This window comes from Tamandua tetradactyla, chromosome 5 (assembly GCF_023851605.1).
Source record: "Tamandua tetradactyla isolate mTamTet1 chromosome 5, mTamTet1.pri, whole genome shotgun sequence".
In the NCBI taxonomy this organism is placed as follows: Eukaryota; Metazoa; Chordata; class Mammalia; order Pilosa; family Myrmecophagidae; genus Tamandua; species Tamandua tetradactyla.
The window spans coordinates 85456670-85478019 of record NC_135331.1 but is presented as its reverse complement, the minus strand read 5'-3'; the positions used below and the strand labels follow the sequence as shown (position 1 = coordinate 85478019).

Sequence of the window (21350 nt, the reverse complement as noted above, 5' to 3'; positions counted from 1 at the left end):
CCTTAGGGCAAAGCAACTCCTCATTCAGGACAGGCTCAAGTGTCCAAGAGGGAGCAGAATCACTTTCCCTTCTCTTCATCGGAGGGTTGGGGGAAGGGAGGGAGGATGCTTAAACAGCAAGCACCACCTAAAGTGCAGTAAGGCTGCAAATCAGATCCATCTGTATTAGTGGGGAAGAGGGACGCCAAACGCTGCTATGAAAGCAAATAAAGCAAAGCACAAGTGAGAAGTTTTAGCTCCCACAAATCTCCAAAGAGAAACTGGGTGGCAGCACAACCTTTCCTTTATTCCTTTACCTATAAAGGGAGGTTTAAGTTCAGCAGCATTCCTTTCCTACCCTCAAGTCCTCAACCAGATGAGAAGCAAACACCAAATCCTGACTGAGTGACAGCACAAGCCTCAGAAACTCGTTTTCAGCTCTGAGCTACAACAGCTGTTTGTATCAGTAAATCAGTATTAAATCCACCAGAAAAGAACTGCACCACTCCGAAACCAAGGATGCAGCTGGGTCTGAAGTGTTAAGTTAGACCAGAGAGAGGCTTCTGAGGAATAAAGGGAAACATCAGGGGACTTCAAGGTCACATCAGGCTTGACTGATGGAACCCCATAATAATGAAGGTCACCTTCAGTATAGAAGGTGGTCAAGGATAAAGGCAGCTCAGTATTTGAAGAAAAGCACAATGGAGAAGTCTTGCAGAGAAATGCAATAGATCAAAGTGGTCTCCTGGTTGCATCAAGACCTTTCTCTGCTTCACATGCCCGAGTGATTACTGGATCAGTTGCCGAGTAGTGAAAGGAGACAGCAGGAGACTTCTAGACCACGAAAGTTGACCTCTTGGTGTCTTCCAGGAAGGAAAGTTCACTCTCGGGGTCGGTTAACCATGACTTCACCCAGGGCTTCCAACACTTCCCGCTTGTAGTCCTCGAAGTCACCATCGATTTGGCTAACACTTTGCTCCTCCACCACCCACAGCTGGCAGTTGGTTTCTGTGATGAGTCGGGCATCATGACTGACGACAATCACAGCTTTGAAGAAATATGGCAAGAATGGAGGGGAGGGAGAACGGAGGAAAAAAGCAATCAAGAACATGAAAAAAAGGAGAAGTGGCTGAAAGATACGGCAGTTTGGTCCTCAAGGGAAAGAGGAGGACATGTCTTGAGCTGACTTACCACCCTTGTATTCATTGATGGCCTCCCCCAGAGCATCAATAGACTCTATGTCCAAATTATTAGTTGGCTCGTCCTACGAAAAAGAGGAACTCCATGTCTCGGCACTCAGAATTCGTACCAATCATGAATGTTACCCTCATTCCCTCTCCCACAACACAGATCTCTCACCAAGATAAGGACATCAGGCTCCCGACAGGCCAGCTCTGCAAACACAACCCGGGCTTTCTGCCCACCTGGAGCAAAGGAGAAGGAGGTCCATCACAACTTCTACAGCCTTATACTTCTGAAGGTGAAGGCTGAGTGTGTGTGTATATGTGCGTTTTGCATACTAAGGTCCCCAATTCCTGCTTGCTCTTCCTTTCTGTCTCTAGGTAGTTTGTGGATATGATGATAAGGAGAGTGCCCCCTTACCCCAACCCCTCAACAGTGGTACCAGAGAGTTTGCAGATCTGGATGGTGTGGGCGTGACTCTCAAGGCCAAAGCGGCCTAGGCACTTTCGGGCATCCTGATAGGGCAGGTTGAAGCCCCGCTGCAGGTACTCAGTAGGCGTCTCTTCCATGCGCAGCTGCTCTGCATATTGCTGGTTAAAGAAGCCAATTTTCTGCCCAAGAGGAGAGGGATGTGGTCAGTGAAAGTCATACTTCTTCTATCAGATTCGTATTCTTTAATTCCCAAAGCCAACTTACCAGCCGGTGGTTCTTTCTCATTTCCCCACGGGTCTGCAAGGAAAAAGCAAAAGATAAGAGGAGTAAGGCAAAAGGAGACAAATACCAGAATTGGGTTAAAGTACAAGAAAGGGAACATGGATGTCCACCCAGGCACACTCAGGAAATTAAAAGAGCAAAGGGCAACAGTGGAGTAGGAGAAGATCAAAGGAGAGGAGATAAAAAGACAGATTCAGAACCAGGAGAAGACTGACCATAGTGAAAGAACACCCATGTCCCATACAGCCGGACTTATGAACAGCATACTTTCAGTGCTCTGCCTCAAATGGAGCATTAAAAGAGTTTGTGGGGTGGGGGATATATGAGAACTCTATACTTTCTGCACAATGTTTCTGTAAACCTGCAACAGCTCTAAAAAAAACACAGTCTTTGGGAGGACCTAATAACACCTTTCTAGAGATTTTTTTGTGGGCAGGAAGAAACGGGCCTTCTCAACACCTCACAGGAGCGTTGCCTTTCTAAAGCACTATATGGTGACACATAACAAAAATCCTAAAAACAATTTATCCTAAGGAAAAACTGGTTAAATTAATAAAAACGTACAAGAATATTTACTACAGTATTGCCCTTTTAGTGAAAAATCTGAAATAATCTAAATGAGATAAATTATGATAGATCCACATAAAATGAATGTATATGTATAATTACTGGCATGGAAAAATGCTTCAGGGATGCTACCTGGAAAATAGGTGGTTACACAACAACTCCTATCATAGTCCCTTTTTTTTTGGTGGGAGGTAAACAAACTTTGCACACTTGGCATAGGAAAAAACGGAGAAGGCTATCCACCAAAACATTAATACTGGCTATCTCTAGATTCTTCCATTACCTTATGCAATTTCTAATTGTTCTATAACGGACATTCATTTCCTGTACAGCCCAAACACCTGTGGGTGGGATGGGAGATAGCCTGTAGTCCTATCCCAATACTCGTAGCTTTCCCCATTGAACAGATTTAAACTGTTCTCCTTCTTATAGCCTCCCTTAGGGAAATGGATCATCTCTGATGACTTCCTGTTACAAAGGGGGTGCCCTGGTTCCAGGCCTCTGGTGAACAGGTTTGTTCTCACACTAGTCTCATGCCCTCCCATCACACTCCTCCCCCCATCCTAGCTCCAGAACTCACCGGTGTCAGTTTGCCTGTCAGCAGCAAAAGCAGGGTGCTCTTCCCCACGCCATTAGGGCCCACAATACAGACTGCAAAGAAGATGGGCAGTCAGACAAGAATGACCTCAGAAACTCTTCCCTCCATACCCTGAGCTGAGTCACCAAACACCCCAACTTACTTCTTGATTCCATGTCAATGCCAAAGTCCAGGTTCTTAAAGAGTGCTTTCTGTCCCTCATAGCCAAACGTCACACCTGAAAGCCAGGAAAACCAGCACCTTATTTCTTTTTCAGAGCCACCCCAAAGGTTCTCCTAAAAGTCCTGGCCTTGGGCCTTTTTGGCCTGGGTCTCATACTTGGTGGAGGACTTTGGAGGTGCAAACATTTCTGCCCTTTACTACTCAGCCTGTGTCCACTTACCGTGCAGACCCAGTACAGGAGGGCTGAGCGGTGGGGGGTTGGGGAAAGTAAAGCGCACAGTGTATTCCTTGGGGCGCTTTAAGAGCTCAGGAGCCTCCTGGGATTCCTCATCCTGGTTCTTTCGTCGGCATTTCTGCTGCTTTCGAGTCAGAGCTTCCTTTGTTTGCTTTTCCTGGGGAGGGAGGGAAAGGGGAGAAATCCGCACCCTTCACAGCAATCCCTGACAAGTAGATTGGTGATACAAAGTCCTCCACTTGCCCCATTCTCATGCAATAAAGAGGCTCCCCAACCCATAAAATCCCCCAGGGGCTTACTGCCTGCTTGGTGGACTTGCCACCCGCCTTTAGCTCCTTCAGCTTTTTCTCCTGCTTCTCATACTGCTTCAGCAGTTCCTTCTGCTTCTGCTGGTACATCTTCTTGAATGTCACTGGGGCAGAAATGCAGAATGGGTATCAGCAGTGGCCCCACTCCCCAAGAGACAACCAGTAACTGGTGAGGGAGAATCTGGGCAGGTGGGATCAGTCTGAATTCTGAAACAATTTAGCTTATCACCATGTCCCATTGGGCCTTTCCTCTGCCCACAAATGATCCCACTTACTGTAATTGCCCCTATAGTAAAAGAGCCGTTGGGCATCAAGATGGATGATATCGGTGCAGACATCATCCAGGAAGCCCTGGTCATGGGACACAATCAGCAGTGTCTTCCGCCAGCCCTGGAGGTAGCTGAATTTTAGAGAAGAAGTGTCATAATGGTCAAGTTAGAGCAAAGTTCGAGGAAGCAAACAGGCAATGGGAGATGGAACCGAAAGGGGGCAAACTTGAGCAAGAGCTGCCAAGAACACGGGAAAACAGCTAAAGGAAGTGAGGTCAGGAAGAGAAGGGGAAGAACTCATCGAATGGAAACCAACAATGCAAAGACTATAATCAAAGGCAACTCACTTATTGAGCCAGATGACAGCATTGAGGTCCAGGTGGTTGGTGGGCTCATCCAACATCAGCAGGGTGGGCTCCATGAACAGTGCCCTATTGGGTGGGGCAGCAGAGTGTAGGTGAGAGGGGAGAAAAATCCTCAGGTTGGTGGAAACCAAGTCTATGAATGAATGCTGTTCCCCCACCTCTCCTCAGAAAAATTTCTGGGCAGATATCAACAAGAACGCACTACCAGGCAGAGTTCACAAAACACAGACAGTAAGGGAGACAAGTTGATCTCAAACTTGGCCTTAGAAGAATAAAAAGAGAAATAGCTATGGTGGTTTAGGACTGTAAAGAAGAGGGGAGAGGTGGTGGCCTACCTGGCCAGGGAGACACGCATACGCCAACCCCCTGAGAACTTCTGGGTTGGCCGATTCTGCATTTCAGGGTCAAATCCCAGACCAGCCAGGATCCGCCGTGCCTTGGCCTCTGCAGCTGCTGCCCCTGTAGCCCGCAATTCCTCATACACCTGGGGGGAGGGAGAAGACACATGTTAGAGGGTCCCAGGAATCCCTGAGTCTGAAATGGTGTCCCCTGTGCCATCTCCTTTACCTTCTCTAGCCTCTCAGCAGCTGTATCATCCCCCTGCTCCAGCTGCCCCTGAAGCCGTCGCTCCTCTTCCAGCAGCTTCAATCGCTTGGTGTCAGCTCGAAGCACGGCCTGAACTGCTGGTGTCTCATCAGCTACCACCTCTGGGGGACAGAGGAAAAGTAGTCAGGCCGTCCAAGGGCCAAGCATCCTTTTTCCTCTCCTCTTCAGTTCCATTTCTTGTTGCCTGACCCTGCCCACCCCTTGCACTTATTTAAAAAAAAAATTCTCAAGTCCCTCATTTATTCTCACCCTTTCCTTAGCATTCCTTTTCAGGTCTAGTCTCTCTTACACCCTTTCCAAACATATAACCACAATTCTTTCTACTGCTGGCTGGCTCTTCTATACCAGCTGCCCCAAGACCCCTCAGGTTCACCTTTCCACCAAGTCCCTTTCCCGCCTCCTGGTCTCACCCTGCTCACATAGCAGCACATCAATATTGGGTGGAATGCTCAAGGCTCGGTTGGCAATGTGCTTGAGAAGCGTGGTCTTGCCCTTGCTGAGGAACAAGTGCTATTAGAATCAGGCCACACCACAGAAATCTCTTCTTTTCCTTCCAGCCCCTCCTCTCCTCACCCATTGGGCCCCACCAGCCCATAGCGACGACCAGCTACAATGTACAGGTCTGCATTGACAAATAACTCCTTGCCGTGGGCTGAGATGCTGAACTTCTCCAGCTGCAGACAAAAGGGAAGGGGTAGCAGGAGGAAGAAACAAATACTTGAGAATTCTCCTCTTGGGGTAGGAGCTGTAAATTTCTCCCTTCAGGGGAACCTTTTGACAAACTGATAGCTATATCCAGTGGAATCATCTCACCATACCAATCCTCTTTCCTCTTAACGAGAATCTCCCAAATTCTAAGTGGGTCCAGTATGTTCTACCCTATTTCCCTTCTAAGTGTGCGTACACCTTTACTTCCATTGGTTTTCTATCTTCTCGTTCAAATTTAGCAGAACCCAAGGGTGTGAAAAACACCTACAAACTTTCTTGCCAGAGGAATGACTCCTTCACATCCCACTGCTTTGGATGCCAAGGCCACTCAGGGAAAGGCGAGAGAACTGGTATTTCCCTGCAAGAGCTGGTTGGGTCTCTCAGACCTTACCTTGATGTCAGATGCATTTTCTAACATGGCTTGGCGAGAGGATACCTCTGCCTGGGACACAGAGAAGTCATTTTCAGCAGCATTGGCTGCTTTTAATGAAGCCACTTGGCGCTCATACTCCATCTGAGAAGGAAAAACTAGGTTCAAGACCATGGTCTGCCTGTTTCCCATCACCATGACATAATCCAGTGCCATGACACAGAGACAGGGTTTGCAGAGCACAATCCAAATCCTTACTTCAATTATTTAACTTAAATATCCCTCAAAGCTCTCCTTCTCGTTCCCAAATTCTAATGTTCCCTAGCTGAAGAATAAAAAATCAAATTCCCTTACCTTTGATCACTAAGAACCCAAGGTCTTACCTGTTTCTTCAGTTTTTTCTTCTCCTTTTTGCTAAGGTGAGCATACGGATCATCCGCCTTGGATGCCCCTTCTTCTTCCTCCTCTCCTTCTTCCTCTGAACCCTGTAACAACCAGGGGATGGCATAAAACTAGGGACTCTTCTAGAACTTGGATCTTATGTCATTCAACCCTCCTCATCCCCACCCCCAGTTCGTCAGCTCTTTCCGTCAACACTCTTTTCCACTCAGAGTCCTGAGATAACTTAGTGTACCTTCTCTCATTCTCACACCCACCCCCTGGCCTCTTGCAGCTCTTTATTGATGTTTGCCACCAGGAATGGTATAAGACAGACAGTATGAGTTATAAGACATTACCTATTGTATATGTAAAAACAATTACCAAATTGAAAAAGTGATCAGACATCATCTAGAGATGTGAACGAAAATGATCTGGATGGGATATAGGTAAATCAGATATCTGGGTAAAGGATGATATGACCCATATTTCCAAACTTCAGCCTCTGTGCGGGAACTAAGGGAGAGCTGTTTATTTGGTGCAAAATTATATTTCTGGTTGCACACTTTCTAATTTAACTTACATGGTCAGTTTAACTGAACACCATAATTGCATGGACTCTTCAACAGAATGTGAAATCTTGGTGGTTTATACAGGTTAGTGTGATGCCCCCAAATATCCCAGAGCAATTTGGGCAGAGAAAAAAAAATTATTTGCAAAATCCCCTTGGGGGACTGGGGAGAAATAAATATTCAACTTCCCCATCTGGGGGAATTCCTGATATTCTAGCAAGCAGTGGGGACAATCAATTCAATAGGCTGAGCCCTCAATCTTGTGGCTTGTCCTTCTGAAGCTTATTCCTGCAAAGGAGAGGCTAAGCCTACTGATAATTATGTCTAAGAGTCACCCCGGAGAGCCTCTTTTGTTGCTCAGATGTGGCCTCTCTCTCTAAGCAAACTTGGCAGGTAAACTCAGTCTTTCCCACTATGAGGGACACGACTGCCAGGGGTATAAATTTCCCTGGCAACGTGGACCTGGGGATGAGCTGGGACCAAGCATCATCAGAATAAGAAAGCATTCTTGATCACAAGGGGGAAGAGAGAAATGAGACAAAAGAAAGTTTCAGTGGCAGAGAGATTTCAAAGAGAATTGAGAGGTTATCCTGGAGGTTAGTCTTACGCATTGTATAGATATTCCTTTTCAGTTTATGGTGTATTATTGAGTGGCTAGAGGGAAGTACCTGAAACTGTTGAACTGTGTCCCAACAGCCTTGATTCTTGAAGAAGACTGTATTACTATACAGCTTTTACAATGTGACTGACTGTGTGATTGTGAAAACCTTGTGTCTGATGCTCCTTTTATCCTTAGTATGGACAGATGAGTTAAAAAAAGGATAAAAAAATAAATAATAGGGGGAGAGAAAAGTTAAAAATTGGGTTGATCGAAATACTGTGGGTCAATGAGAGAGAGAGCTAAGGGATATGGGCTAACTCATACGTTAGCCACTTAGGAATCCAGTAGAATCCCAGAATTAGAAAGTGCTGCGAGAGTTATATCACACAGATGAAGTAACTGAGTCCAAGGAGATGGAAAGATGCATTAAAGGTCATACGCATTTAAATGAGTACCAGAGCTAAAACCCAGACTGAGGCTAACTCCAGGGCCCTTTCCTCTCTACATCAGCAGTTACGAACTCAGTCCATGGGCCAAATCTAATCTGAAGCTATTTTTGTATTGCGGATGAGTTAAAGATGGGTTTTATTTTTTAAAGTGTCATAAAAAAAGAGGAAGTAAAAGAACATGCAAAAGAAATTGTATATACAGCCAACAAAATAAAAAATATATACTATGTAGTCCTTTAAAGAAAAAGTTTTCTGACCCATGAAATGGCAACATTATCTTGGGATGCTGGCTCTCATATAAGGGCCATAGAATTCTAGTTTCTCTCCCCACCTTCCCCAAACTCCAAAATACACACTTGTTCTGCCTTCTTGGCCTTTTCCTTCCCTTGTTTGGGTGGCTCCTTTTCTTTTATTTCTTCTTCTTCTTCATCCTCCTCTCCATTATCCAGAGCAGCAAACTGATTTTGAAGCTAATAGGGAAAAGACAGTAGGTCTGATAAACATTCTAATTCCTGAGACCCAGTACCTTCTCTGCCAATTACTCCCTCACCTTGGCCTTCCCCTTTGACTTTTCTTCCTTTCCCTTTCTGCCCTTAAGCCCAGGTTGTTGCTCCTCACACACAGCCTGAAAGAGAAACAAAGATAATTAATTTGCTACCTTGTTGCCTAAAGAGGCTGGAAATGAGACCTGGAAAAATACTAGCCTCCAGCTTGAGGCCAAAGAGATGAAGAGATAACTAATTACAAAATATTTGCACAGTCAAGGGACTGTGAAGCTCTATACAGACAGAAAGGCAAGCAAGTGAGCAATGTGGGTGGGGTGGCACTAGACTGGAGAGCTTCCCTAAGAATATTGAAAAAGAGAATGACATGACAGTAGAAGGCATTCTAGGGAATAGAGGAAAAGAAGCACAAAAAAACAAAAACTTCAACAGAGTCAAACTGGATGCCAAGATGTGGTCAGGCTGAACTGAGAGGTATATATGGAGAAGTCCCATGTAGGACAGTGGGGGAACCAAGAACAAAGACTTGAAGGTCTTTGTTTTAGATTTTAAGTTTAAAGGCAACAGGAATCGCTGTAGATTTCTGAGCGATGAAGAGTATTTAAAAAAAGATGACCTTGACAGTATAAGCAAGATAGACCTAGAAGAGCTGGTGTGAAAGCAGGAAAGCAAACCAGGGAACTTCCAGACCCTGGTCAGAAGGTGCTAAATGGGGTGGGAATAATCGGCAGAGACACCACTTTCACCTTATTTATACGATTCTTCTCTGGCTTGGCAGGCTTGGGAGAGTGTCTTTCTTCTTCCTCCTCTTCCTCACTTTGATCTTGAATCAGGGCTGCAAAGACATTACCACCCTAGAAAATGAAAGGGCAGGAGGAGTCACCAGGATAGTCAAGGTTGCACCCTTGGGGTCTGTTTACCACACAAACAGCATACCTTGGTTTTCTTCCCTCCTCGGGGTATCAGGGCAGGTACTGAAATGACAAAAGGAGATAGGAAAGTGAATTATGATGCCCAGTTCCTCAATCTCATCCAACTTGAAAGATCAAGGCCTGACATACTTCACTCTTCATGACTCTGGGATTTGAGTACCCATTTCCCCATTGGGGCCTTTACCCTCATCCTCCTCGTCGCTGGCTGGCACTGAGAGCTTCTTAAGGCGCTCCATGAGCTCTTTCTCCTCCCCATCATCATCCACATCTTTCCTCCGCCGACTTTTTCGGGTGTCTCGCTTCTTTTTTTGCTGCTGCAAGCAAGAGTGAAAGAATGAAGCCCAGGCCCCTGCTATTACTTGTACCACACAGTTCCACATCAGCTAAGTGAACAAACGTGGGCTGGACAGGAAGGGTGGGCCCGAGATGCCTCTCCTAATACTGCACCTGCTGTTGCTGCTGCTGCTGCTCCTGCTCCTTGAGCACTCTCTCTTCTTCCTCAGCTTGTTTATCTTCCACCGCCAGCTCTTCGAAGAACTATAAAAGCAGTTAGGATGTAGGGAGAACTGGCTCAGAGACCAACCAAGCCCTTTTCTGTTCCACCAGGCCCAATGACCCTCCATTCCACCCTCACCCTGCCTTCTCTCTCAACAAGATCTTTTTTGCATCCCTTCGGCCTCCCACCTTCTTCACATGGCCCTTATTTTGCTTGGAAACATCACTAATCATTTCTCATTCTCAACCCTTACTTCCTCACCGTCTTTTTGGTCTTCTTGTCCTTCTTCCCTTTCTTCACCACTTTGTCTAGAAGGTTAAGGTGACATCATGAATACTTATCTACAAATTCTGAAGTGGTCTAATCTCCCCTGCAAAGCTCAGTAGCTCCCCTTCCCTCATTTTACTATTTTTCTAGTTCAACTTCAGTCCCTAGACATTTATACAGTCCCACAATTCCTGAGAGATAAACATTCCTATCTGAAGTCACTCATCCAAGAAATATTTACTTCACAAAACACCTACTACATTTTAGACTCTGTGTCAGTGGTGGGGACACAGCAGTGAACAAGACAAAAGTGATTCCTCTGGACCTCACAAGTCTTAGGAAGAGAAATTTTTAAACAAATGTGCTAAATGTTCCAAAAGGGACAGTAAAGGCTACTGCTCATGGGGAGAGGAAGAGGGCAATGACCTCATCTTAGTACCAGGCTTTCATGAAGAAATGACATTTAAGCTAATGCATATGTATGAGAAGTATGAGGAGTTAGCCTGGCCTACAGTGTTATTCCCATTTTAAAGGGAGAGGGAAAGCCTGGGCACAGGTCCAGTTGTGAGAAACAGGAGAAGAGAAAAAGGGTTAGTATAGCTAAAGCTTAAAGACTGAGAGGGAGAAAGAGACAAGGTGAAGCTAGAGTGGAGAGCCATAAAGGTCTGCTTAAGGAATGGGAACTTACCTGGTATAATCACTTTTCAACTTTAAAACTCTCACTCTGGCTTCAGAGTCAAGCAAGAACAGAGGGAATACGTATAACAGAGAGGGAAATCTGTTGGCAGGCGGATGCAGTAGTCCAGGAGACAAACAACTGTGACTTGAACGGGAGGTAGAGAAGCAGAATTCATCGGGTGGGGGCAGAGGTGGGAAATAAGGAGGAGAGAGTACTCAGGGATAACTTATGTTTTTAGCTGGCAAAATTAGGAGCCTGTGTACCAGCCATAAACTCAGCAAAAACTATAGGATAAGGTTCTTTTCTCTGGCACTACCTTCACTATCCATGGGCCGAAGGTCAAGAAGATGGTATGAATTCGGACTGTGATTGCTTGTGATACCTGCAAGCCTCACCCACAAAGCTGCCAGGTAAGTAAATGAACATCTGAGTCTAAGTCTCATCTGCTCTGCTCACACTACATTATAGCCCATATCATACTGAGTCATATTTGACTGTGTCAGTTTTTCATTTTATAGTGACATGATAGAATGTTTAGCTTGCTTTCTCAGGGAGGAAAGTAGAAAGCCAATAAAAGTTGCTAACCAAACAAATTCCAGCTCCTCCCTCCCTTTCATCCCTGTCTCCTGAAGGTGGAGGACTATGTCTAACAACGCTACCCCCATCAGGTTGGAAGGCAGCCAGCAGCCTCCTGGTTTCCCTTCACGTCCAGTCCTACCCACTATCATCTTTCCCTCTAAACTATACCATCCAGCAGAGTCAAAAAGTATTTCTGTAATCATTTAAATATTAAAAAAAAAAGTTTCCTCATTCAGGACACATATCTACCACATTAAAAATTTACCTATTCAGAGAAATGTTACTGAGCATCTACTATGCCAAACAAAGGATAAAAAAGGTGATAACAAAGGATAAACCTTGTAATTTAGAGCTTTACAGACTAAAATGATCCTGTCTTATCTCTTTTCTACTCTATCTGTTTCCCTACTCACACCTATACTCTGGACAAACTGGCGTCTCCTGTTCCTTCATTAAGTCCCAGGTGTGCTTATGTCTATTTTTATCTAATCTGTGTCCTCTGTCCATAACACTCTTTAAAATCTGATCCCAGTATTACTGGTTGTCTAGTGTGATGGGGATGCAACGACGTGCAGAAGAAAGAAAATGGAAGGCTTTGTATACTAGTCCAAGGAGTTGGATTCTATAGACATTAAGAGGGAGAATTCACAGAAGTACCTAAGGAATGACATGATCAGCTCGCCTTGAGTCACTGAGGAGTGACTCATTCAGGACACTAATTTTTCCTCAACCACATCATCTCTCCTTCCTTTAAATCTTTTGTACTTTAACCATCACTCTGATCCTCCCAACTTCTATATTTTCAATCTTTCCTCCTCAAATGGCTTCTCCCCTTTAGGATACTGCTCAAGCTTTTCCTAACTTCAAAGGAAAATAAAACATTTTCCACACATCCAAGATACTCAACGAACTCCAAACAGGATAAACCCAGACTCACACCACAACATAATATAATCAAACTGTCCAATGCCAAAGACAGAGAACTCTGAAAGTCACAAGTGAGAAAGCAATGTCACATACAAGGGAGCCTCAGTAAGAATAAGTGCCAATTTCTCATCAGAAAAAAAGAGGCAAGAAAGCGACGGGATGATACCGTTTAAGTGCTGAAAGCAAAAAAAAAAAAAACCAAGCAAGAATTCTATCTTCTGCAAAACTGGCTTTCAAAATGGAGGGACTGGGGTAGAACTAGGGGGGATGGGATGTTTTGGGTATTCTTTTTCACCTTTATTTTTACTTTAATTCTTCTTTTTTTTTTTTTTTGGAGTAATGAAAATGTGCAAAAACCAACCGTGATGACAAATACACAGTTATATGATGACACCGTGAACCACTGACTGCACAATCTGAATGATTATATGGGCTGTGACTCTATACCTTAATTTAAAAAAAAGCGTTAAAAAAACAAAAACAAAAACAAGGGCAAGATTAAAACATTCCCAGATAAACAAAAGCTGATGGAACTTGTCTCCACGAGAGACAAAAGGACACTAGACAAAAAATCAGTTACATGAAGAAATAAGGATCTCCAGTAAGGGTAACAACATGGATAAATATAAACGCCAGTGCAATTGTAGTTTTGGTTTGAAACTCCACTTTCTACTTGCTACAGGATTTAAACGGCAAATGCACAAAATGTAATGATAAAACAGCAGTTTGGGATTTAGAATGTATAACCATGCAATTGCAATAACCACATCTAAAGGGGGAGGACCAAGGAGTATAGGAATATAGTTTGTGTATACCATCAAAGTTATCCAAGCAAATGAGAATGTTATAGATTTCAGATATTAAATTTAAGTCCCATGGTAACTACAAAGAAAATACTGGAGAATATGCAGGCACATAGAGAAAGAAATTAAAAACAGAGGGAGTCAAGGGCGGGGGGGGTCAGGGGGATTGGAGAGTTAATGCATAATGGGTATAAGGTTTCTGTTTAGGGAGATGAGAAGGTTTTGCTGGTGGAGGGCAGTAAGGTATTTACAGTATAACTATGAATAATCCCACTGAATAGTATGCTTGGGAGCAGCTGAGAAGGGAAAGTTCATGTTCTATAACAAGTTCCCACAATTTCAAAAGAAGAATGAGCAACTAGGGACAGTAACAAGTAACAGCAACATGTGATCCTGGAAAGGATCTAATAAAGGAGGAGAAAAGACCCCCCAAAAAAACATTTTCGGGTCATATGGAAAAACTGGAATACAGACTGTCATTTTAATATCAATGTTAAACTTCCTGAACTTGGTAACTGCACTATCCCTGTGTTAGGAAAAACACAAGGCAGTATTAAGTGTTCAAGGAACATGATGTATACAAACCACACACAAATGTTCAGAAAATGGAATGATAAACAGACGGACAGGTAGACAGTTGGAAAGACAGAATGATACAGCAAATGTGGTAAGGTTAAAATTGGTGGATCTGGGTATGGAACAGAAAGCCAAGGGAATGTTGGGAATTCTCTTCATGGGGTTTGTGTTATTCTTCTAACTGTCCTGTACATTTGAAGGTACTTCAAAATAAATAGCTTAAATTATGTGTGTGTATATGTATATGTATGTGTTTATGTATATATATATATATATATATATAAACTTTTCTTAACTTCACACCCTCCTCTTATTACCATTTCCTATCATCATCTTCACAATCTCAACAGTAGTCCACACAAGCTCCACTTCTTCATCACCCATTCCTTTTCAAATGTACTGCAATCTGATTTGGGGCATCATCTCCTAATGCATACTGTTTTACTAAAGCTGCCACTGACCCCTTAGCTGCTCAATCAAAAAAGTATTTTTAAGTCCTTATTTTGCTTGACTTCTCTGCAGCATTTCATACTACCCACTTCCCCAACTTTTTAATTCTCCTCTCCTTTAAGTATTTAATGTCTGGGATCCTTCTTGCTCCTGGTTTGCCTCCAACTTCTCTAGCTGCTCTTCTTCCTCAGTCTCATCTCTCCTTAGCCTCCTTCCCTACCTTGCTTTCTTCCCTTTGGGTTCTTACCTTCTGCCCACCTTTCACGTAAATCTGCGTTTCCCGTCTTGGGGACCTTCTCTATATCCAGCACTTCAACTAAACTTGCCTGGGTCTTTACTTCTAGTCTAGATCTCTCTCCACAGCCACTAAACAAACTCTCTTCACTACCTCCTCCCTAACAATTTTTTAGAAACTTCCAACCCAGAATTCAAAAGCTGACCTTATTTCTTCCCACCCACACACTCCTACCCTACAGTTCATTATTGCTCCCACTAAATTACCTGAGTGTCATCCTTAATTTTTCTCGGTTCATTTAGTCAGTTTCCAGTTCTTCAATGTCACCTCCTTTATTAACTGTTTAGTGTTCATTGTCTTGGCATTGCCAGAGCTTCTTAGTTTACCTGCCTCTAATCTTATGCCACGTCAAGGCTATTCTCCACTCCTCAGTGTTGTCAAGATGAGCTGATCATATATATTATTCCTCCTTTTGTTTTTCCGTGGTCCTCCCTGTGCTGGTCTGAAACGTATGTACCCTAGAAAAGCCATGTTTTAATCCCAATCCCACTTTTTGCAGCCGTTTCTTCTAATCCCTATTCAGCACTGTATGTTTGAAACTTTAATCAGATTATCTTCCTGAAGATGTGACTCAATCAAGAGTGGCTGTTAAATTGGATTAGGTGGAGACATTAATCCACCCATTCCAGGTGGGTCCTGAATAATTTACTGGACTCCTATAAAAAAGGAAACATTCTGAAGAAAGCAAGAGATTCTGAGAGAGCACAAAAGGATGAACAGAATGATTAGAATGCTGCAGAATCATGAACCAGAGAGTCCACCAACCAGCGACTTTTAGAGCTGAAGAAGGAAAATGCTTCCCGGGGAACTTCATGAAACAGGAAGCCAGGAGAAAAAGTTAGCAGTTGATGCTGTGTTCGTCATGTGCCTTTCCACTTGAGAAACTCTAAACTTCATGAGCTTTCTTGAATCAAGGTATCTTTCCCTGAATACCTTAGATTGGACATTTCTATAGACTTGTTTTAATTGGGTTATTTCTCTGGCCTGAAAACTTAACTTGCAACTTATTAAATTCCCCTTTTAAAAAAGACATTGAGTTTCTGGAATTTTGCATTCTGGCAGCTAGCAAACTAGAACATCCTTCTTAATGCCTTTAGGATTAAAATCCCTAGAATAGCATACAAAGTCTTTCATCATGTATCTCCTACACATCCAACCCCATCACACTAGTCACCCAATATCAGGAATCAGCCAGGATCACCTATCCCTCTGTCCCTTTGCATAAGCTCCTCCCTCTGTTTTGAATGCTCTTTACTCATAGTCATCCTTCAAGAATGAACTCAGCTGTCAACATAGTCCTAGGAGGCTTTATGGACATACCTACGCTAGCTTTCTGAGCAGATACCCCTTCTTTCTTCTGTAACCCTACAAAGCGTTTATCACACTGTGTCATCACTGTCTAGTTACTCCTGTTTCCTCCACTAGACTGGGTGCCCATGACGGCAAGGCTTATCACTGCATTCCCGGTTCCTCTGGCACAGTACCTAGTATACAAGAGGCAACCAACAAATGCTTGTAAAATCAGTCACTGTATACCTATTGTAGTTTGTGCCTTCAAACTACTGGGTAGTAACACATTAATCCCATTTCAACATCCAGCATTTACTTTTGCTCCAGTTGAGTTGGATGGGTACCTCTTTAATCAAAGAGTTCCATAAAGGAATCATCCTCTTGAGAAACAGATGGGGGATCATAGGCTCCTCAGGTTGTGTGTGCAAGGGGCAGGGGAAAACCAGGCAGAACTTAAATATTCCTGTGCAAGCGAGGCGAGGAAGATGTCCCAAAGAGAAGGCTGAGGACTTCGCATGTCCCTTCATCTCGCCCTCGGTACCATTTCCTCTTCCCAGTCTTCTGTCCAGTGATGCTGAAGCCCATGCGCGACACTGCCAGCCCCTTTCCTTTCGCCCCAGCCCCAAACCTATTCCTACCGCGGTAAACTTTTCCCGGCTGCACAGCACGCATGCGCAGTAGCCTTCACACGGGCCTGGTCAGTCTCTTGCCCCATAACTCTTTCCTAAAATACGCGCACTCGCCTGTCTCTTCTTTCCTCCCTTCCTGACTACCAGCCTCACCTGTGGGGCATGTACTCTCTCCGTCCCCGATCCACTCAGGCTCCGGTGCCTGCTGCTTGGGACCCTTCGGCATCACGGCGACAGCTACGACTACTCTGGCGGCGCCCGCTGCTATTTCCGCTTCCGGCAGCGTGGAGCCCAGCCGTAGCCGAGCTCTCCACGCCCGCGCTGTCAACTCCGCCCCCGGGCGGCGCATGTGCGCCAATGTCGTCATCTAGGGGCGTGTCCCTGGTCCAGTAGGGTAGCATCCTGAACTGAAGGGGCGGGGTCGATGCCCGTCCACTCCCTTCGCGTCAGCAGCGTGTTTGTGGTCGTCTAGGCATCCTAACTTCGGTGACCGTGCGACGCAGCGTTGTTCGGAAGAGTGAACCTAATATACTGTTTCCTTTTACTGATGAGTCTAGATATACCTTCTTTTAAAAAAGTGGATGCTGCCTTACAGCCGCCACTTACCTCCGCTTAGGGGCAGAAAAGAAGGTGCAGTGCACCCACTCAAGAAGAGGGCCTTTTCGTCCATCGAGATGCGTCGTAAAATTCCAACCTGTACGTATATTCTGGCCCCACCCCTCAAGTTGTAGACGAGGAACTACAGCCCTGTGAGCTGAAATCAAGTGTAGTGGAGCTTGGGGTCACTTTTTAAATTTAATTTTATTGAGACATAATTGACATATAACAACCTGCACATATTTAAAATGTAAAATTCGGTAAGTTTTGACATTCTTTTAATCCCCATTAAATCATCACTACTATCAAGTCTTGGGTTCACTTTTAACTACCATTTAAAAGGTGTAGAAGCTTGGTCAAGGTGGTCATAGTCCTATCAGCTTGCATTTTCTTCTTAAACCGCTGCAATCATGCTTTTGCCCCCACCATTCCCTGAATCCAAGGCCATCAGATCAGGGACTAGTTCTCTGTTCTCATCCTGCTCAACCTCCCAGACAACCCAGAAGCATTTGATATAGGTAGTCACTCCCTCCTTTCTTTGTTTTCTTCAGGGACACCATTCCCTCTAGGTTTCTTTTTCATACCATGGGCTGCTCCCTTTTCATCCTTTGCTGGCTTCTTCTGAGGTCTAAATGTTGAAGTGCTTCAGGACTCAGTCCTTGACAGTCTTCTATATCTAGATCTATCACCTAAATCTCATGACTTTAGAAATCATCTGTAATGGATGAAGAATCCCAAGTGTCTTGACAGCCCCAACTTCAACCCTGAACTCCAGGCTCAGTATCCAACTGCTTACTGGATATCTCCCTGAATTATCTGCTAAGTATCTCAAATTAATACATACAAAACTGAACTTCTCAAACCTGCGTCTCTTCCAGGCTTCACCCTTTCAGGAAATTGCACCATCTTATATCCAGTTACTTAGGCCAAAACTGGAAGATCATCTTCTTTCTTCACTCTCCTTAGCTAATTCATCAGGTTATAACTTACTTCCTGCATTCATTCATTCAACAAATATATTTATTGGGTGTATGATGTGGGCCAGGCACTATTCTAGGCTTTTGGGCTTCCATTGAATAAAGTACATAAAGAAATCTGCTTACATCCTAGCAGGGGAGATAATGCTATTGAAAAAAAAGGAAAATATCTTTTGGAAATTTTTTCCATCATGCCTTGGGGAAAAAAAGTAAGATAAAGGGTATTGAGAGGGCAGTTTGTAGTACTAAAAAGACTATTCATGAGGCCTCAGTGAGGTGAAATTCAAGCAAACTGTTGAAGAAGGTGAGAATCTTGGCTGTGTGGATTTCTGGGAAAAGAGTCTCCCAGGCAGAAGGAACAGCTAGAGCAATGCCCTACAGCAGGAGTACTTGGGGCATATGAGGAGCAACAACAAGGAGGCCACTGTGGCTTGGGTTGAATGAGTGAGTGTGAGGCATTGGAGAGGCGACCAGAAAAGTAAAACCAGGTTGGATTGTGTAGGGTGTTGGAGGCCATCATAAGGATTTGTGTTTCTACTCTGACTACAGTGGGAAGTCCCTGCAGGGTCTGAGCATAAGAGTGATATGACCCAACCTTTATTTTAAAAGGATGACTCTGGAGGTTGGGTTGAGAGTAGAGCAGGAGCCCAGGGAGTGGCGAGAATAACAGAAGCAGGGAGATCTGTTAGCTAGTATTGTTGATTCAGACGAGGGTGATAGTGGTGCAGGTGAAAAGGGCAGTTCCTGAAAATATTTTGAAAAGAATAGATAACAGGCTTTGATAATGGCTATGGGGTATGGGAAAAAGACAAATAAGAATGACACCAGGGCTGCTGACCTGAGAAACTAGAAAGATGGAGTTGCCATCAACTGAGACTACACAACATATCCCAGATTTGATTGTTTCTCTCTCCTTTCTACTAGGCCAAGCCACTATTTTCTCTCCCCTGGACCACTGCAGTGGCCTCCTAAGTGGTCTTCCTGTTGTCATTCTCATCCTCTAGTCTGTTCACAACACCTACTGTCAGTGGTATTTTTACAATGTCATCATTTGCTCAATACATGCAATCAAATATAATCCAAATACTTTATGATGGCTTACAGGGCTCTGGGTGATCAGGCCTCTGCCATACATCTTCATCTCAGTGCCAACACTTTAGCCACACTGGCCTTCTATCTTTACTTCAAGCAGCCCAAGCTCATTCCTGCCTCCAAGCCTTTGCCCTTGATGTTCCTTGCTGGAATGTACTTGCCTCAGATATTCATATAGTTCTCTTGTTTAATTTAGGTTTCTCTCCAAATGTAAATTCCTCAAAGAAGCCATATTGATTTTAGTGTCAACCTAGTTCTCCTTCACCTGTCACTCTTTAGCCTCTCCTTTCACTTTGCTTTTCTTCAGAGCACTTATTACTTGAAATTATATTACACGTATTTATTGTCTATCATCCTTGATAGGATGTAAGCTTCATATGGGCAGGAACTTTGTCCTTTTCATTAATACATCCTCAGCCCTGAAATAGTGCCTAGCCTAGACCAGGCACTGAAGTATTCATTGAATGAATGTGAAGCTTAAATATGACAATGCATATAAAAAACTTGTCATGGTAGCTGGCACACAGCAAGGAGCTAGATGATACCATGCTCTGAGATTTCTCCCTGCCTTCCTGGCCATCCCTTCTCATTCTCCTTGTCAGGCTCATCCTTGTCCTTCTCTACTTGGCCATTAAATATCAGAGCTCCTCAGGACTAAACTGGTCCCTTTATTTCCGTATGACATTTTCTTCTTAGATCTCAGTTTCAGATTCTTTGGAGAGGTGTAGCCTGACCCCATGTCTTGAGTCGCCCTTAACCATTATTCTCTATATACCATTTATTTCCTTTACATCATTAATCACAATCTGTAATTATTCACTGGCCTACTTTTGAGAAAAACAACCCCTGACAACTGGCTTGACACTAATAGCTGGGCCTTAGTGTTGCTAGAAGCTGACCTGGCACTCACAGCCATGCAACAGAGCATAACATTCTCACAGAACACCAATATCAAACAAAGCCTTTCTGTGACTGTGATAAAGTGAGACAAACTTCATAACCTTCACTAAGCAGTCAAAACAAGGCCACTATACCAACCACAGAATACTAAATGGCCTGCTCTTGGTTAGTATGAGTGACTACTGTTCTTACCATTTACAGCATTAGGGTTGTTTCATTCCTCCCTCCTTCTAGACAAGGTTCATTAAGAAATACAATCATAGACTTGCCCCTGCTTCCTGACAACACCCAATCCAGACCAAGTCTCCACTTCCTTGAACCTTTCCCTGAATCATGTAACATAAGCCCTAATCTTAAATCCCTTCTTAATGAGATGTCTCAGTCACCCCATTAGTTAACAAATCTGTTTTTACTATCAGTGTATTCTTGGTGATCATTGGCTGAAGGGTATTGATACATTATCTTATTCTCTATCGCATGCCCAGATTTTAGCATGGTTAGTGGTTGGTAGAGGCTATTCACCCTATTATGAAAACCTGATGAGAACCCCAGAAATTTTGCTCAACAGTTACGTGGAGCAGCCTACTTCTCCCAGCCTCTCACAGCTAGGTATTGGCCACGGGATGATGTTAACTGCCAATGGGATGTAAGTTGAAGAACTGTGTGCTAGCTAGCTTCCAGTAAATTTCCTCCAAAGAGGTGGTGTTCTCTGCTCCTTCCTACATCCTGAGGCTTGAAACATGGATGGATGGGGAAGTTAGAGCTTCATTTTGAACTGTGAATAAGAGGGTCTCACCCTAGGGATTGGGGAGTTGAGAGTTGGAGGATGGGATTTCTAAATACTTGAATGTCTTATGGTATAATTGTCATTCATGCCTTGGATTGTCTATCTCTTGACTTATGAGAGAAATAATTTATCTTGCTTTCAGACTAATTCTGGGTTTCTATTACAAATGAATTTAAACCTGATAAACTGGAACAGTGGGTGCTTAATATTTACTGAGTAAATGAATGTCCATGATCATGGCTAGAATCACCACCTATATGCAAACACCTCAGAGCTGCCTCTAGCTTTAATCTGAATACCAATTCTGTATATCCAACTCCCTGCTTTATCTCTACTTGTCCAAGCTCTCAAAAGGCAGTTCAGATTTAATCATACCAAAGCAAATTAATGACATTCTTATATTCTATTCCAATGACACCTTTCTTCTTAAATGACACTTTGTTATGCAAGCCAGAACTATCCCCCAAAAGCCAAAATACTTTTTCACTTCTCACTTCCAAACGTTTAC

General features: G+C 43.8%; 1 protein-coding gene across 3 annotated transcripts; it reads right to left on the bottom strand.

The window, feature by feature from the left end:
• Positions 1 to 226: 226 nt before the first annotated feature.
• Positions 227 to 16839, bottom strand: ABCF1 (ATP binding cassette subfamily F member 1). 3 transcript variants are annotated; one of them, XM_077161202.1, is made up of 25 exons: positions 16643 to 16839; positions 10256 to 10302; positions 9946 to 10035; positions 9683 to 9812; positions 9503 to 9540; positions 9313 to 9420; positions 8614 to 8688; positions 8420 to 8533; positions 6447 to 6548; positions 6085 to 6207; positions 5559 to 5659; positions 5396 to 5481; positions 4947 to 5086; positions 4715 to 4863; positions 4362 to 4445; positions 4021 to 4145; positions 3737 to 3849; positions 3423 to 3594; positions 3183 to 3257; positions 3023 to 3093; positions 1858 to 1890; positions 1604 to 1772; positions 1339 to 1403; positions 1171 to 1243; positions 227 to 1026 (listed from the first exon to the last, which is right to left on the bottom strand). In XM_077161202.1, exons 1-25 carry the CDS (start codon positions 16836 to 16838, stop codon positions 860 to 862), a joined length of 2646 nt encoding a protein of 881 aa, XP_077017317.1. In that variant the 5' UTR covers position 16839; the 3' UTR covers positions 227 to 859. The 3 variants fall into 3 exon arrangements, with proteins under 3 accessions (XP_077017317.1, XP_077017318.1, XP_077017319.1); XM_077161203.1 differs by having other exon boundaries at positions 9683 to 9809; XM_077161204.1 differs by lacking the exon at positions 10256 to 10302 and having other exon boundaries at positions 16643 to 16753.
• Between the last annotated feature and the right edge of the window lie 4511 nt (positions 16840 to 21350).

Coding starts and splice junctions, on each gene's coding strand:
- ABCF1 (XM_077161202.1), bottom strand. CDS start 16,838: ATGCGCCGCCCGGGGGCGGAGTTGACAGCGCGGGCGTGGAGAGCTCGG. Junction 9,421..9,502: donor GAGGAGGGAAGAAAACCAAG/GTATGCTGTTTG, acceptor TTCATTTTCTAG/GGTGGTAATGTCTTTGCAGC. Junction 1,891..3,022: donor TGACAGGCAAACTGACACCG/GTGAGTTCTGGA, acceptor TTTTCCTTGCAG/ACCCGTGGGGAAATGAGAAA.